General features: G+C 34.5%; 3 protein-coding genes across 13 annotated transcripts; all 3 read left to right on the top strand.

The window, feature by feature from the left end:
• The first annotated feature begins 233 nt into the window (after window positions 1–233).
• Window positions 234–4,582, top strand: LOC107887081 (ATP-dependent DNA helicase Q-like 1). Its single transcript, XM_016811217.2, has 10 exons — window positions 234–402; window positions 614–975; window positions 1,079–1,330; window positions 1,592–1,755; window positions 1,887–1,983; window positions 2,070–2,113; window positions 3,084–3,198; window positions 3,286–3,639; window positions 4,053–4,277; window positions 4,349–4,582. Exons 1-10 carry the CDS (start codon window positions 288–290, stop codon window positions 4,454–4,456), a joined length of 1,836 nt encoding a protein of 611 aa, XP_016666706.1. The 5' UTR covers window positions 234–287; the 3' UTR covers window positions 4,457–4,582.
• A 1,775-nt stretch (window positions 4,583–6,357) lies between these two features.
• On the top strand, window positions 6,358–11,207 carry LOC107887029 (uncharacterized). Of its 11 annotated transcripts, none has more exons than XM_041079920.1 (6): window positions 6,358–6,896; window positions 7,157–7,267; window positions 7,394–7,452; window positions 7,554–9,308; window positions 9,890–10,028; window positions 10,378–10,517. In XM_041079920.1, exons 2-6 carry the CDS (start codon window positions 7,165–7,167, stop codon window positions 10,419–10,421), a joined length of 2,100 nt encoding a protein of 699 aa, XP_040935854.1. In that variant the 5' UTR covers window positions 6,358–6,896; window positions 7,157–7,164; the 3' UTR covers window positions 10,422–10,517. The 11 variants fall into 11 exon arrangements, with proteins under 11 accessions (XP_040935854.1, XP_040935853.1, XP_040935852.1 ...); XM_041079919.1 differs by having other exon boundaries at window positions 6,366–6,896; window positions 7,397–7,452; window positions 9,890–10,016; window positions 10,507–11,207; XM_041079918.1 differs by having other exon boundaries at window positions 6,367–6,896; window positions 7,557–9,308; window positions 9,890–10,016; window positions 10,507–11,207.
• A 2,616-nt stretch (window positions 11,208–13,823) lies between these two features.
• Window positions 13,824–15,438, top strand: LOC107887019 (uncharacterized). The gene has a single exon (XM_016811156.2). The coding sequence runs from the start codon at window positions 13,949–13,951 to the stop codon at window positions 15,215–15,217; it is 1,269 nt and encodes a 422-aa protein (XP_016666645.1). The 5' UTR covers window positions 13,824–13,948; the 3' UTR covers window positions 15,218–15,438.
• The last annotated feature ends 3,174 nt before the right edge of the window (window positions 15,439–18,612 follow it).

Here is an 18,612-nt window from a genome sequence, read left to right as displayed (position 1 = left end):
ACAAGTAAACTTGAATTTTAAAAAAAATAAGATTAAATCCCTAAAAATAAAAGTAGAAAAACTACATTAAAAATGTATGAAGAGTATAGGGACTTCAAGCACATTTTAACCTTTTCATTTATGTTAATTAAATTGTGGTATCAACACGACGTCGTAACATCAAATTAGGCGCCGGATATTCTAGGTTTAAAAGCTCAATAGCGCGGGAGTTTTAATTTTAGCTTCTGCCTTGATTAAAATAAGAAAAGAAAAAAACCTCGCAAGATTCACCGCTCGTCAATCCGGAAATGGAAGATCACGATTTCAAGCTGGAGAAAGCTCGGTTGCTGAGCCTGGCTCTTGAGTTCGGTTTTGACGAACGATTGGCAAAGAAGAGCTTAGATCGTTTGATCTCTCTCTACGGTACTTCTCATAATTTTTTTTTCATTTTTTGCCTTATTTTGGGTTAATTTTTGAACCAATTTTCGACTTTCATTTTTTTTTCTTTCATTCGATAGAAAAAAAAGAAATGGTTCTTATTAATATTAAATGATAAATAAAATTATGGGTGAAATTAAGAGAAGAACAAGTAAATATATAGTGCAAGATTTAAAAATTGATTGAATTTCTGAAGGTGATGATGGGCGAGATTTTATTACTGTGGAGCACTGTGGAGATGATTTTCTTGTGGCGTTGGCTGAAACAATGGAAGATAGTGAGGATTGGGATGATGATTTACAGGTTGTGGAATCAGAAGCTTGTGGAGCTTTGAATAATATGCTTGACAAAAATGCCCTTCCCAATACTAGAAGTAACAGTAATACCAATGTGAGAAACTGCATCAACGTCATAGATGATTCGCCTAAACGAAAAAAGCAAACAAATTTGATGGAGTTGGATTCTTCCAGTGACGAAGAGAGCTTGGACGCCTGGATTTCGAAGAAAAAGGGTAACTTTTCGACCCTCTCTTCTCGTCAGGATCAAAGTAGTCGTGTGGTAAGAAGTTTTTCACTATAAGATTTTTAGTAATCACAATGATTGGTTTCTTGTTAAAGTTAAGACACTTGAAGATACTGAATTAGTTGGCTTGATTTTGAAGGACTGTAGGAGTAGTGTGACTGGAGGTTCAATTTCTGGACAAAAACAGTTCTTCAGCACGTCAATGGGTGGCAATGGGACTCTGAGTTATGATGAATTACAGGCTTTGGATGACGTTGAATTAGCAAATGTTGTTATCTTTGGTAACAGATCATTTCGAGCATTGCAGCGTCAGGCTTGTAAAGCATCTCTGGCTAAGCGAGATTGCTTCATTCTCATGCCTACCGGGGGTGGTAAAAGTCTCTGTTATCAGGTCAAATCTCTAAAGATGATAATTGTGAACTATCTCTATTAAATTTGTAAAGTTTCAGAAGTAATCAGGTGAAAGATCTGACCTTTACTGCTGCAACTGAATAATATACACTTCGATAATGATGGGATTTTATTTGGATACTTGGATAGGGCAGACCTGCTTCGTTTGTTTTATTTTTGTTACTTATTTATTTGTTTTGGCTAGTTGAGTTAGTTTTTATCTTTATTTTCAACATTGTGATGTATCTTATGTTTTGTTTAGCTTCCGGCGACCTTGAAACCTGGTGTTACACTGGTCATTTCTCCTTTACTATCTCTAATTCAGGATCAAATAGTTACACTGAACCTTAAGTTTGGAATACCTGCTACATTTTTGAATTCTCAACAAACTGCTTCTCAAGCAGCAGCTGTCCTGCATGAGCTAAGGCAAGTTATTTTTTTGGCTAGGAAATATCTTTCTTTTTCTTTTTTCTGAATTTATAGATACAGTGATCACTGAAAAGGTTTTTGGTCTAGCTATTTCTTTTCCTATTTATGTTTTCTTTTTGTGCTTGTAGAAAAGATAATCCATCATGCAAGCTTTTATATGTGACTCCAGAAAGGGTTGCTGGAAACCAATCATTTCTTGAGGTATTGAAATGCTTGCATAGAAAGGTGAGTTTTACATTCTTACTAAATGAATGTAAACCTGTTAAGCTTTGAAATTTTTAGTTGCTATTGTAATTTCTTCTCTCATGTAGGGACAATTGGCAGGTTTTGCTGTTGATGAAGCACATTGTGTGAGGTTTGCCCTTTTCTTGGTTTATACTACAGAAATTTGGGTTATTATTGATGGTTTTGACGTGCATATTTTGATATTTGATTCTATTCTTAGAATATATGTCATGTAAGAAGCTTTATTCCTCCCATGTTTGATATGCATATGGTACATAACTTGTGAACTGTTCAAGGCCTCTTGTAAAATATTTTCAAAACTCAAATCAACTCAGCTCCCTGATTGCTATGAGGTTTCTGCATGCATCAAACCATGCTCTGACATGATCCAAATACCAAACATTTGTGCAAGGTCCAAAGACCTAACAATTGGTGTAAGTCGGAGATTTGATAATACACAACTTGGTATACTATTGTGGTTATAGAAAAGTAAGAGTCTATGAAAAGTGAATATCTCATGGGAACCAAACTCGAAAGAAAATGTATCTCAAATTATCATAGTCAAAAAATTAGTAGGTGTAAGTGTTTTTTGATATTTGCCAAATACAATTTTTTTTCCAAGCTGATTATCCATGTTTCTCAGCCATTGACTGCATTTGTATATTTTCTCTATTTAACTTGACACCAAGGCTTTTATGGCATCCGAGATGGCCCTAGCTGAGATGAAAGAGTTGTGTAGGAACTCTATGTTTGACTGCTGATTGTCTGCATAAGCCTAATTCTTCTGTTTCTGTGTAAAAGACCACATCATGAACAAATTATGTCGGCCTTTTATAGTTTGTTTCTTTATGTGCTTTCTTTTTTTTTTTTTTGGATGGAGGAATCATGAGTGAGATTCTTTTTAGAATAACCAACCTGCATCCTACAAAGCTTGCTATGACTAGCATTATGTTACATAGTAAGCAATACATCCCAGGCCAACTGTATCCCTGGCTGATAAACATTATGTGCCTTAGCAGCGAAAATCAATGATCAAACTATGCAATTTGTTATATTAATTTATTATAACAAGAAAATTACGAGCTTTAAATTCTTTCCAGCCAGTGGGGTCATGATTTTCGTCCAGACTACAGAGGACTAGGATGTCTTAAGCAGCATTTTCCGAATGTTCCAGTGACAGCATTGACGGCCACAGCCACCCATTCAGTCCGTGAGGTACTTAAAGTTAAGTTGGGCTTTTCTTTTAATTGTTGAATAAATTAAACAATAAGTTTTCGTTTTGTCTCCATTGGTGCTTTGCAGGATATTCTTAAAGCGTTGAGAATTCCTAATGCTTTAGTCCTCAAGACAAGCTTTGATAGATCCAATTTGAAGTATGAGGTGATTGGGAAGGCTAAGGATTCATTAAAACAACTTGGTCAGCTTCTGCAAGATCGTTTTAAGAATCAATGTGGGATTGTATATTGCCTTTCAAAAAATGAATGTGCTGAGGTTTCAAATTTTCTGAATGAGAAATGCAAGATTAAAACAGTATATTACCATGCTGGTTTGGCTTCTCAACAAAGAGTAACTGTTCAGAAGAAATGGTTTGATGGAGAGGTCCAGATTGTATGCGCAACTATTGCTTTCGGGATGGGAATCGACAAACCAGATGTTGTAAGTCCAGATAAGATTTACAATTTAACTCTATCATGCCTATAAATTTTATAAACTAGGCTGTGCACATTTCCGGTTGTGTAATTGGACCATATTAGACAGTGCATTATGGGGGAAATTTTTATTTGGTAGGTGACTGATTTATATGGGAAAACTATCTATGCTTTATACAATCATAATTACATTCATCAACCAGTCTAGTCAATTTTTAAAATAAAATTCAACACAACATTTAACCTAATTACTGTTTTTCCTTTGATCGTTCCAGTTATTTTCACGTATGTAGCTATATAACATTGTAATTAAAATAATTGCACCTGATTTATGGTAGTTGATATTAAAATACATCTTTATGTTTCATTAGTTTTTTAAATAGAGTTTATTTATTCTTTTTCTTATAAAACTATTTTCAGCGTTTCGTTGTGCACAACACAATGTCCAAATCAATTGAAAGTTATTATCAAGAGTCCGGGAGGGCTGGAAGAGATAATTGCAGTGCTGTATGCATTGCTTTGTACCAGAAGAAGGATTTCAGTCGGGTTGTATGCATGTTACGAAACGGGCAAGGTTGCAAGAGCCAAAGCTTTAAAACAGCCATGGCTCAAGCTCAGAAAATGCGGCAGTACTGTGAACTCAAGGTTTGTCAGTGACCCTTTTTCTTTTATTTTCTCTTGATACCATAACTTACGCTGAAACTCATCTTTTCTAGGATGAATGCCGGAGAAAAATCTTACTCGAACACTTTGGAGAGTCTTTTGACAGAAAAGCTTGTAAAAACGGTTCAAACCCTTGTGATAATTGTCTCAGAACTTCCTAATGACCATAGGCATGAAGGTTTTTTATTTCCTTCCCTTACCTTCTCAATTTGGATGAAGAAATGATCTTTTATTGCATGAATTTGTCGTGATTTGTGAGGTTAAATGGAAAAACATGTTTCAAGTCCTACAGCTGAGGTATGTTTAGCGTATAATTGAGAGACCCACCGGAGGTATGCTACGACTAATGATAATGTTGCTATTGCGCCCAGCCAATGAAAACAACAGCCAAAAACATGGTCTGTCTTTTGTAGGGTTTCTGGTTCATTCAGCACAGCACATTCACAGGGAAGGATTCCTTCAATTAAGAGAGATTATGTATTGTTGTTTGACATTGAAATTGACATGTCAACCACCCTATATTGTTGTTACATAATCATGTGCCTAAAAGACTAACCCCTTTGCTTAAAATTGTAAAAACTTGTCTATTAACCAAAACTTTTTGATAAATAAAAATAATAAATTTTGGTTGAAAAGTTTGAAAAAAAATAAAGGGTTTATTTTTATAGGTTAGTTGGTTTTGGGCCTTTTTGGTTGTCGGAGAAACCAGGCAAAAAAGGATAAGAAAATCTTAGGATAGGAATCTTAACAGCACTGAACAAAACAGAATGACATGTAGTTGTATTGCACATTTGCAATTGCATGCTTCAAACTTATGAATTAAATAGTGTAAGTTAATAGTTTGTTTTCTGCTTCTTTTCTTACAAGGACAAACACAGTTCCTGCAATGGAAATGGCACAGTGGCACTACCATTTCACAATTTTTAAGCTTTGCAAATATAAACTTGCAAAGGGCCAAAGGTTTTAAAGAAAGCGGAAGAACAACAAAATTTAAATAAAGGAAATTTAACTTCATAAAGAATAAACCAATCACGTGAATAAGGTATTTTTCATTACATTTCACATTTCAGTTTTAATTTTTTTTGTTTGATTGTAAATATTTTGATTCAGTTAAAGTATATTTATTTTTGGGTGAAATATACAAAACAATGGGTCAAGTTTTGCTATATACCCTTGTATAATTATAGGTTGCTTGAATTTGGTTAATTTTCTTTTTTATATTTTTTGAATTTTGAAATTTCAATTTTAATCTAAACAATATCAATTAAATTTGATAGGTCAAATTTAGTTATTAGTCTTGTGCTATGCAAAAATTGAGGATTTAGTCATTATTCTCTAATTGGCCATTTTTTTAGTCCTTAAATTTTTAAAAATTTTGAAATTTCAGTCTCGACTTAGACAATAGTTGTTAAACTATTAACTAAAATAACATGCCTTCTTGCGAGTATTATGTAATAATAACAAGTTGTCATAACATTACAAATAGGGCGAAGCTAGGAAGTGATTTTTATGGAGGGGTTGAAAATAAAATTAAAATTTTTATGAGAACTAAAATGTTTTTTTTTCATTGTAACCTTAAGGCTTTATAATTTTTAGAAAGGTTAAATCACAATTTTATCAGTTTAGAGAGACAAAATACCACTTTATCATGTATTAATTTGCATTTTTTTAGATTTTAAAAGGGTTAATACAAATTTTTTTTTTGGGGGCAAGGCAGATCACTCCTGATTACATATGTGATAATATGTTTATCGCTTAATATTATTAAAAATGGTAGAGTATAGAAATTGGGTTAGGATTGTAATTTTAAAGTTCAAAAAATATGGTTAAAAATGACGATAATTAAATTATAGAGATTAAATCTACAATTTATACATAGTATAGGGATTAATAGCAGAATTTGACAAAAAATAATTAGCGAAGTGGAGGTGCAGGTGGAGTCCGACCAATGGAGAAGGTCCTAAGCCCATGGTGAAACTGCCCCATGTGGCTGTGGTAACAAAGTAAGAACGTTACATGACCAAGGCAGTAAGTTTTTCCCCCTTTTAAAAAATTAATTTATTTCACAAGACAAAGCCTTGGGTCTTTAAATCTTCAACAGCAGAGTTGGGTCGTGCAATGTAATGTCACTCCTCCTCCAAAAATTTAATGCTCAAAACCAGACATTTCTTACACTGTTAAACTCTCTCATCCAGTTGTTTTTTCTTTATTTAATTTGACTTTTTTTGCTTCTAAATCTCTGGGTATCAAACAAATCTGTCTCTTTTATCTCTCTGCTAATGTTATTAAAATATTTCCCAGTGATGGATCCTTTTTTCTGTCCTTTTTTGGTCCATTTTGCTAAAACCAAATTCCATTTCTTTTTTCTGTTATCTGCATTAGTAGTAGTATTCTAGTTGCAGTAAAAAAGACAGCCTTACAATACTTGGAAGAAAGAAAACAAAATGGTGCTTGAAGGTTCAAACTTTTGAAAGATTTAAGTTTATTGATCAATTTAAAGAATACCCAGTTAGGTTTAGCTGCTTTTATGTAAGCCCATTTTAACAAGGAAGGAGCTTGGTACCTGGATCATGGGGTTTTGCCACTTTTGAAGAATTCAAGGTGACTTTTTTTCTTTTTAATTATTTTTCCTGGGGTTCATTTACATCTTATGGAGATCTGATTCGCTTGTTTGTATGTGGTTTTTGAAATTAGAGTTCGCTTATTGACTTCGCATCAACTCCCTTAAGAGCTGCTACATTTTTTTAGTTTAGGGGATAATACTCCTTTTAGATTGACTTTTAGGGTCTTGTTTGATAAATAATTGAACTTTTTTTCTGCATTTTGGGTTTAAATCTTTGAGTTATGTTGATTTATGTTAGATAAGATAATGGAGGCTGAAAGGAAACGTGCAAAGGGAGGGTTTTTTCAATTATTTGATTGGAATGGTAAATCTCGAAAGAAGCTGTTTTCAAACAATTCTGAGTTACAAGGTACATTGTTGTTCTTCATCTATATGGATATGCATGTATTTCTTTTGTGTTTTTAAGTTTCTATTTTAATTTATCGTGGACATGTTTGTAATTAACTGCACCATTTGTTTGCATTTTTTACCATAGAAGAATCAAAGAGAGGAAAAGCTGAGGAACATGCAGTGAAGCCGCCGCCTTATTCGGTGGTAAATTTCCTCTCCTTCTCACTTTAATCTTCTTTTGCTCTACTGTTTATCCTGGTTAAATGTTAGTTTTTCTGATGTATTGTTTGGTTTTCTTGCATTAGCAGAGAGAGGGGGATGAGTATAGTGCCACTTCAAATAATACGCGAAGTGGTGATTTTAATTCTTCTTCTTCAGTGACTAGTGATGAAGGATATGGATCTAGAGCGCCTGGGGTTGTTGCTAGGCTTATGGGGTTGGACTCGTTGCCGACATTGAATGTCTATGAGCTTTCTTCCATCCCGTACTCAGGGTCTTCTTCTCTTAGAGTATCTCACACTGAAAGAAATACTCCTAATTTATGGAATGAATATCAACCTGCAGACTACGCTAACATTTCTAACAAGCTTGACAGGTCGTCTTCAAATCCCATTGAACCAAGGTCTCGTAAGGTGCAGAACCGACCAATTGAGAGATTTCAGACTGAAATATTGCCTCCAAAGTCAGCAAAGCCAATTCCAATCACTCATCATAAGCTTTTGTCTCCTATCAGGAATCCAGCATTCACCCCAACCAAGAACGCAGCTTATATAATGGAAGCAGCTGCAAAGATTATTGAGGCTAGTCCTCAGGCAACTTCCAAAGGTAAAGTGCCATCATTTGGGTCCTCCTCTGTTCCTTTGAAAATGCGGAATTTGAAAGAGAAAATTGAAGCTGCACATAAAGCATCCAGGCCTCAAAGAGCCGATGAGTGTGGTGAGAGTACGGTGAAGCCTTTGAAAGTACAGCACAAGGACAAGATTCGCTGTAAATCAGATTATACACCAACATTCAGGATAACTAAGGACTCAGAAAAAAGTATTTCTAATGGTTCAAGGAAAAAGGGAAAAGCAGTCTCACTTGCAGAACAAGCAAGGGTTAGTATTCAAAGGAAAGAAGGGTCATCATTGAGTTTTAATGGGAGTGTAGTGAACAAGAAGGAAAGGAATGATGCTAAAAGAAAACAGTTTTCTACAAGTGTGTCAGACGTACAAAGGACAGTGGAGAAAAGAACCTCTGCAAACAGGACTAACAATGTGCTGAGGCAGAATAATCAGAAGCAGAATTGCATATCCAATAGAGATTATTCAACATCAAAGAGTTCAACCTTGGACCAACAAGGTAAAAATGGTAGGTCCATAAATGGTACAACAGGGCTTAATAGGACCGTAAACTCCAGGAAGACGGTTTCAGTGGCAACTGATACTGCAAAGGAGGTCCCAATGTCTAGAAGAAAGAATTTGCCTAGAAAGAAACGTCCTGTAAATGAGGATCTTCCAGTTGGAGAAACTGTTCCTGATATATCATCTAAAAATGGTGGTGAAAGGTCCATAAAATGTAATGTTACAGCTGATGGGCACTTAAATCAGGATTCAGATATAAAGAAAACAAGCATGGATGTCATTTCATTTACATTTACATCCCCCTTATCAAGGTCCATGCCTGACGTATCTTCCACTAATAAAGTTTCTGAACAGAGCAGCAGCTTTGATACTGATCCTTCTAGTGACAATGATTTGCTATTTTTAAAAAGCTCGTCATTTTCTTCTCCTGGATTCAATGTAATTGGTGGGGATGCTCTGAGTGTTATTTTGGAGAAAAAGCTTCAAGAATTGACATGTAGAATCGAGTCATCCAACTGCAATATCATTATAGAGGGGACTTCTTTTAGCCCCACTTCCAGTTTGCAAAACTCAGTGCCCTCATCTGGTACAGCAACCACAACATCAGCAGCACATCAAAAAACTCTTCAGGTGGATCTAGATCATGATATCTCATATAGCTCAAGTGACTTTGATCACTCTTCTGACAAGCTGGGGATTGATTGGGGAAAGTGGCAGGTTTGTTTTTCTTGCTCACTGCTATGATATACTCATAATAGCAGGTCTTGGTTTTTTTCCTGCTTTTGTGCACTGCAAAAGGTTTTTTCAAGAGTATAGAATCTGCTTGGATTTTAGCTTTCCCTGAACCAAATAAATAATAATAGTATTAAATAATTATTATATGTAGAAACTTTTAGATTTATTGTTAAAAGCCAGAGCAAGCAATAGCTATGAATGGTGATCACAAAGAGAAGTTGGTAATTGATGGAGAACTTTGTTTAAGGTGGTTTCATTTTCTCCAAAGTTGGATTCTTCTTGATTTGTTGAAATATGGAAATCTGATCTAGTGCACTGCCAAACAACTTGCAATTTCAATTCTACTTCCTTTTTTCTGTCAACATATGCCTGGCATCTTCATCCTGTGATTCTATTTGAAATTATAGATGTTTCTCTATTGGTATCTGGGACTTGTGCTTCTCCTTCATTCATGCAACCGTTCTTCAGTTTATTGTCTATTACATCTCTAGAAACTGTATTCTTAGTTTTCAATCTTACATAAAGATGACATATAACTTAAAATTAAGTTTGAATGATGCCAGCTATCTGAAGAAATCGAAGAGCAAAATGCTGGCAGCAGCAGCAGTGAGAATGACATAGAAGTTGATAACCAACATCCCGGCCTGCTTTTGACTCTTAAACATGCTGTCACGAGTGGTAGCTGCTCAGGTAGCAGAAACAGTAAGCTTCACTCGTCTTATTCTTATTTTCTTTTTTGTAGTTCTACAGTTCTTCCATTTGAGCCCATTTTCTTATGCATCATATATGAATTGGAAAGATATGAAGCTACTAGGAATATTTTTGTGATTAAGAACTTGGGACAAAGTCTAGAGAATATAGTAAACTATATGTCTGAGAGGCAGTGCAATGTTATTTGTGAAGTGCATGAATTTAGAATGATTTGGATTAGTTTATGAATTTTGCATCATACTTTTATTTTTGCTTATATCTTCATTATGGATAAATTTCAGTAACCATGTTATTGTGGTGACTATTGTATAAGCTAAAGCCTGATTGAATGACATTACAGAATTCTGTTATCGTTGCTTTAACCACCACGTACAACACTCTTAACACTCAGGCTCCAAACCATTCTTGTTGGTTCAAGATCAAGAATTTGGTATGGAGTTAACTGACTTGGCATCTTCTAAACCTTCAGGAGAAATGGACAAAAAGCATTTAACAAGGCCACCAAATTCCGGAGATTGTAAAGAGTCAACCGATTGGGAAAACGGTTTTGTGAAAATGGTGCTAAAAGATTCTGAGCTACTATTTACAGAATATGCATTGGGTCAGACTGAGAAGGTTATGACCCTGAAGGCTTCCAATCAGCTTGAGCATCTGAATGGAGCGGAGAGAAATGGAGAAGATTACAAACTCGAACAAAAGCTTCTACTTGATTGCGTGAGTGAATGCGTGGAGTCAAGGTACAGACAGGTTTCAGTTGGAAGCTGCAAAGGTTTGGTTAAATGGGAAATTTTGATCCAAAATAGGGAGTGGTTGGCAAAAGAGGTGTACAAAGAAATTTTTGGTTGGAAAAGCTTGGATGATACCATGGTGGATGATCTTGTAGACAAGGACATGAGCACAAAGTATGGAAGATGGCTTGATTTTGACATGGAAGCATTTGAAGAGGGTGTAGAAATCGAGAAGATTGTATTAACTTCTTTAGTTGATGAATTAGTTTCTGATTTATTATTATTGCTTTAAGATAGCCTCTCTTTTTTTTTTTAGTATTTTTTGAGGTTCCATTGTTAAAATCTTCTTTGCTCAGAAAGAAGATATATATATACTTGCTGTATAATTCAAAATTGTGAACTTTGCATCCATGAAAATCAATGGCAACTTTTTATTTCCTCACATCATTATATGACAACAAAGTCTAAAGAAGATTTGGAGACTAAAATAGAATGAACAAAATATCAGATGGTTATTTTGTCTTTAAACCTTGAAATTCTCGTACTCAAATTTACTTTTCTTAGAACTTAAGTTTAATCCTTTTTTTTTTTTAATTTTCCCAGAAACCATCAAATCAAAATCTTGGAAGTATGTCTAAATGAATCCATGACAGTTTAACTTTAAACCTTAAAGAGAAACACATGTTCATTGGTTATTCCATTTTTATCCTATAGCTGGCAATGAAAATGGCCTGCCTTACAGAATACTACCAATATTCTTCTTTATTGGGAACTGAAAAGAGAGTTTTCTGAGATGTTTACAGATTAGCATGTAGAAATCTTAATCCTTCTGATTAATTTAAAAGGGAAAAAAATCTAAACATGATTAGGGTGGTAATCCTTCTGACCCTTAATTCAATATATTAAATAAGAAAGTTTATTCTAACAAAGATTAAATTATTAGTTAATAATCAGTAGGCAGGATAATGTAGGTGACAGTGCAGGACCTCACAGCCTAGGAGGAACAGCTGCTCCAAAATTAGGATCCTATGAAAAGGAGGAGCTATAGTTTCTGTTCCCCCATGGTGTTGATGTGTACCTATGCCTTAAAATTATTGTTCATCTTTTGATGCATTGCCCAATGGCTCCCATTACCTTTTGAAGAACATGTGACACCAAATGAGGTTGTTGGGGAAGAAATGGTGGGGTGACATCACAGGAAAGTCTTCATCTTTTTTTCACACTTGTAACTTGACAATGTGTAGTTTAGGGTTTTTCTTTTTTGAATGAGCAGTTTCCAATTCCCCACATCACATGGATCCCTAATTCCCCTACTCTTCTCTCAATGCTTGCTTTTTGTTTTGTTTTGTTTTTTTAATTCTTTTGATGTAGCATTAGGTTTTTTTTTATTCAACAAGTTGAGACATTCAGCTCCAATTATTCACCCTTACAAGCAGGGTATTCTTAATTAATTGAGTGGCTGCCATTGGCATTGACTTTCTGAGTTTGGGGTGAGGTTGAATTAAAAAGAATTTGAAGGAGAGAGTGTATTGGGGATTTAGTTAATTTCTAATCTATTTTTTAATAATATGTTGTACCAAAATAGTCTTTTCTTAAATTGTATGAAATGGTTGAAGAAGGATGTAGGGAACATAAATAATATCATTACATGAATTAATTCAATTAAAATCGATAAATTAAAACATATATTTTGACGATTTATTAAAATTTCAAAGTTCTTGGATTAAATTAAATAATAAAAATGAAAGGAATCTTTTAATTAAAAGTGTTATTTCAAAACATAATATTTTACATGAAAAATTATTTCATTCAAATTATATTACGATCAAAGTTGGCTCTTTTTTTCCTTATTTCTTAATAAAAAAAAAGTAAAATCAAATGCTTGTTTTTTGGGGAGGTGAGGTTTCCTCCACCGTCCACGATTGATGTTTGTCGAACACTAAGCAGTTCATTGACCTCCATTCTTCCCCCACCTACTCTTCCCTCCCCATCCCTTTTAACTCTCTTTAATTATCCTCCACATCACCACCACATCCTCCTCCTCCTCCGCCAACCACCCTTGTTTTCAACATAAGAGGGTTGTGTCTTTCGACATAATAATGTTGGTTAAGGTTTTTCTTGGCTTCATCCTTGAGGGAGGTTTCCTTGTGTCAAAGAGGACTCATGCTTCCTAGATCCATTGTATTTTGCTTTCTCAAGTCTAGTTCAACTCAATTTTAATAACATTTAGTCTAGTGATTTTATTATTCTTAGAGGTTTTGTAGGTTAATTGAGATGCACAAAATTGATGGCACTGGATCCAACACATTAGTTTGAGAATTTGCTTAGTATGACTTGACTTTGATTAAACATTCATATTGCTTTATATATATATATATAAAGAGAGAGAGGAAAAATCAAATTTATCATGCTCTTATTGGAAACAGATAAGGATGACGTAGAATAATAATTTCATACAATCCTCTCTCTCTCTCTCTTTATACATATATATATATTGGTGCGTGGGGATATTCTTTAAGGTTCTATTCACCCTACCTATATTATGATGTGCAAAAGAGTTACTAACAGATGAACCTCAAGGATACAATGAACCCCAATGACTGTCTACGTGTTGCACTGACAGAAACAATCCATTAAACACTAAGTGGTGCATAGCAAGAATATCAATTTCTATAAAGAATTTGTACATTAATTTTTTATAGAACAATTTAAGAATATAAAAGCTGGTGCGATATCAAATATGAGTTATCATGCAAATGAAATTTTACTCCTATTTATAGGAGGGCTCATATCTCTTTGTGAGTTATAATAATTTAATAAATATCTACTTAAGTAATTATGACTATTTATTAATAATCAAGTGATATAACCTTAAGTTATTTGTAACTTTTCGTTTACAACAATTACAAAAATGTTGTTTATGATCTCTTTCCTGATATGGAAATCCTCTTTGAAAAAAAGAAGTGTAAGTTGAAGTGATGAGCTAATTAGGTGGGATCTATTCTAGTTCTAGACTTGGAATATCATTAATAATCATTGAAAAGAGAAAGGGGTTATTGAGAAATTAATTAATAAATGTTTATTCTCATAGTTTAGGACGGACAAATGGAAAGAAGCCCCAAATTGACATTTTGGGTATTTAACAAATTATAAAGCACTCCCCCCCACTCATTAACCACATTGATGAACAAATCTCTAACTCAAAAGCTCTCTCATCTCTTTATCTCATTATTTGTACTCTCAACACAACTCTCTCCAAAGCTTTCTCACTTCACTCCACTCACCAAAAAGAAAAAAAAAATGGAGTTCCAAAACCCAATCAACAAATCAAGCTCAAGCTTAGCATCACAACTACAAATTACCCCAAATGGCCAAACCTTAGGTCCCCATGATGAGCCCCAAGTTTTCCATGAAGACTATGACAGTACCTGCTCTACACCCTATGTAAGTGCTCCTTCAAGCCCTGGCCGAGCGCCAGGACCAGGACCTGGCTCCATCAATGGTTATGGTGGGTTCTATTATAGTGCACCAGCTAGTCCTATGCATTTTGCAATGACCTCGGTATCTTCTTCAATGGTAGCATCAACTCAACCATCTTCTCCTGATAATAACCCTGTTCCCCTTGGTTTTGAGTTTGAGTTCTCTGCAAGATATGGGTCATCATCAGGGTCGGGTCAAACAGGATCCATGAGCTCAGCTGATGAACTGTTCTTGAATGGAAAGATCAGACCTATGAAGCTATGCACCCATTTGGAAAGGCCTCAGGTTTTGGCTCCTTTGCTGGATCTTGAACATGAACATGAAGATGAAGACAATGAAGTTGTTGATGGCAAAGTAAGAGGCAGAGATCTGTGGTTGAGGGATAAGTCTTTAAGGAGAAGAACAAGATCCATGTCCCCATTGAGAACTGCCACTTTGGGTCTCAACATTGATGATCAAAGCATGTGCTTAGATCAACGCTTAGACAAGAAAGCTGACACAGCTGACAGCAATGAAACCAGTGCTTCAATGTCAGCTTCTTCTTCAAGGTCTTCTTCAGCTGGGAGAAGCTCAAAGAGATGGGTTTTTTTGAAAGATTTTTTAAGGAGCAAAAGTGAAGGAAGAAGCAACAATCATAAGTTCTGGTCAACCATTTCATTCTCTCCGGCAAAAGAGAAGAAACCTGGGAGAAAAGAGAAGCTAAGCAATAATGTGTCAAATGGGGGATCAGAGAATCAAAGAAGCAACAAGAACAATAATAATAAGCCTATGAATGGGATATCTAAGAGGAGGGTTCCACCATCACCACATGAGTTGCATTACACTGCAAATAGAGCACAAGCTGAAGAAATGAGGAAGAAGACTTTTTTGCCTTACAGGCAAGGCTTGCTTGGTTGCTTGGGCTTTAGTTCAAAAGGCTATGGTGCCATGAATGGCTTATGTAAAGCTTTGAATCCTGTTTCCTCCAGGTAAATTAGGGGTACCTACCATATGAAAAGAAAAAAAGTTAATTGTATAGAAGATTTTTTTGTTATGTTTTGTTTCCTTTTAGAAAATATTATGATTAAGTTCTCTTTTGCAATAAAGGAGAAGCTTTTCCTTTAGAAATGATGATGATTGAGTAAAACAATGTTCAATATTTTCCATGTATTTTGCAGTGATGAACTTATTAAAAGAATGGGTATATTTTGCTAGTGTTGATGCATTTGTAAGATTTTTAAAAAGGGTGATCCATTAAGGCAATAATATCACACACATGGTTTGAGTTCAGGGCATCTAAAGTTTCAACCTTTTTTCCTGGTTTACAATATGATGGCAGATGAGCAAATATGAAAACCCAAAGCAGCAGTAGCACATGATGATGGCCCCCCATATGACCTGACCGACCCTCAATCTAAATGAAAAAAACTCTGGATCTTTTTGTTTGTTTCTTCTTGGTTTACACATGCACATGCACATGGACATGATGTTTTTTTTTTCAATGTATTGCATGATGGATTTGTTGGGATTTTGGAAAGATATGAATTCACATCAACACTGCTCCTATCTTCACTTGTTCTGCCTAAAAAAAAAAAGGCATCTCATAACTAAAAAACCTACTAGAAGAACCCTTCAATTAATTTACTTTTGTTTTATCCAAATAAGCCCTATTAGTCTTTATTTCAACTGAAATATTAGGTATAAATTAAAGATCAAGGGATACCAATTAAAGAACAGGATAAATTTTGCGATTTGAATGCAGACTATACTTGGAATGATGAATAGTCTAAGTATCAGGTTATCACACGAGGTTCTGATATCAATTAAAGTTTAATAATTTATTTAGGTATAATAAAATTATAAAAACTTTTAGGGAAAATAGCATAAGGGTTTATTTAAATAAAACTAGATAGTTCAAGGAGTTTCTTTTTGGGTAGATATTCAAGGACTTCTTTAATATTGTAACTCTTTTTTAATTACTATTTGCACCATTGGAAGTATACTAGTTTGAAGTTTTTTTTATGGTCTTTTACTCTTTCTTTTATTAATAAAAAATAATTATTTAAATTAAAAAATAACCAACCCAGTAACTACACCTAAAAATAATCATGTGCTTAAAAATTACCTCTTAATTTTTAACCCTTACTTTATTTTTCTTTAAAATATAATTTTTTATAAAAAAATTATTAGTTAAAATGATTTGTAGGCGTGATGATTTCTAGTATGGTTAAAAATTTGTGAGCTTTATTCAATGGAGACATGAAGGGTTAGTCAACATAATTGGTTCCACATCGGTTCTGGTTGTATTGATGGGTGGGCACCATTTCCGATCAGTAGAAAATTATAGTAGTAAATTCATATTCCGTATCAATGAAAATTTCAGTTTGCATCAATTTATTTCACTTAATTTTGATCCCATTAATAGATCATTGTGTCCTGATATATAAATAATATTAAAAATATATAAAATTATTATTCTTACTGTTTATAGTAATAAACAATAAAAACTTTAACTTTACCAACTTTAAATTTTTAATGTTTAAAATTTGAAGGAAAAATTGATAAATAATTTATATAACAAACAAATGAAATAGAAAGATTAAAAGAAAAAACAAAATCTTTAAAGGCTTCACAAATATAGCTTTACGTGTATTTTCTTTATGTAACACCCTTAATTCTTATTCGTCGTCGAAATAGGGTTACGGAGTATTACCGGAATAAACAAAACAAATACAGGCATTTCATATTATTTAGCATTTATGTTAGATATTATTCATAAAGTCCCTTATATGAACCATCGAGGCCCAAAACATATATTAGAAACAAGTCGGGATTAAATCGGGTACTAAGAGAATTTTTCGCGAAATTTCAAAATTTTTCCTAGGCGCAGGGTACACACGTCCATGTGGTCAGGCCGTGTGGGCATTCGAAATGGGACACACGGCCATGCCTCAACCCATGTTTGTACCCGTGTAACTCTCTGACTTGGGTCACATGGCCAAATCACACGCCCGTGTGCTAGGCTGTGTGAAGGTGCAGGGGTCACACGACCAAGCCACACGCCCATGTGCCAGGCCGTGTGATCAATTCTGAGCATTTTGTTTTGAAATTTTGAAAATGCAGCGGACACACGGCCAAGTCAAACGCCCATGTGCCAGGTCATGTATCATACATAGCTGAGACACACGCCTGTGTGGACAAAATAAAGCTATTTCCAAGCTTTATTTCTCACCCAATACATCAACACTTTAACACTTTCACAAACCAATATAAAAAATTCAAATCAAGCCAAAACTAAGTCTTATACATCACATATCAACTCATATGTTCAATTATCCAAACTTACCAAAACAACCATACATACATATGGGCATATTTTACCAAATTTATACTATCACAAACCAATCATCAACATGCCTATACAAATTTGATCATTTATCCATTTCAAATACGCATCAACATATTAAAACCACATTTTACGTATCAAAAAATATCAATTACATGCCATACCAAATGGCTAATTTCAACCAAACACATACATACCATCCATAATCACTTTTAGCCTATACATGCCATTATAACCAAAATGTAATTACTATATATACCGAAATGAGCTGATGGATAGTGTGATAACATCTCCGCCAAGCCTCTAACCCAACGAGCTTTCGAATTACTATAAAACAGAGTAAGCATTTAATGCTTAGAAAGTTCGTATAACATGAAATTAACTTACCATTTATTTCACATTTAAGGTAAGCTAACTAAATATGCTCAAACCAATTTGGCCAATTGCCTAAACACATATCCTCATCAAGCATGTTAGTCATGTAATTCACATAAATACCAAGAAACATGAATGAGCTCATTAATATTCAATTTCCACATACATGTATTTATCACTTCAAGTATCCCTGAACATGTATATATCATATCTTTGTATTTCAAATATTTCTAATAGTAATTCATCTTAAATTCATTTCATCTTATATCGGAACTTTACCCATTAAATCATTTAAAATATTGATGGATACAAGGGTAGTATACATGAAGTGTACGAATCTGAAATCCGTCAATTCATATTCGGGGGTGCTCATTAGAGCACATAATCGAGAAGCCCTCTCTTAATCCATATAGCAAGAAGCCCATCTGAGCTGCATAATGGGAAGCTTATCCAGGCTGTATAATGAGAAGCTTATCCAGGCTGTAAAGCGAGAAGCTCATAAGAGCCATAATCAAGAAGCTCATGTGAGTTAATAATAGGTAGCTCCAAAGAGCCGTTAATCGAGAAGCACCGGATAGCCATATATCGAGAAGTTCAAGCGAGCCAATACCGAGAAGCTTCAGAGAACCATTAATCAGGAAGCTCACAAAGAGCCTTTAATCGGGAA

Source organism: Gossypium hirsutum, chromosome A11, assembly GCF_007990345.1.
Source record: "Gossypium hirsutum isolate 1008001.06 chromosome A11, Gossypium_hirsutum_v2.1, whole genome shotgun sequence".
Taxonomy (NCBI): Eukaryota; Viridiplantae; Streptophyta; class Magnoliopsida; order Malvales; family Malvaceae; genus Gossypium; species Gossypium hirsutum.
The sequence above is the reverse complement of the archived record's forward strand: the minus strand, read 5'-3'. Positions and strand labels throughout refer to the sequence as shown.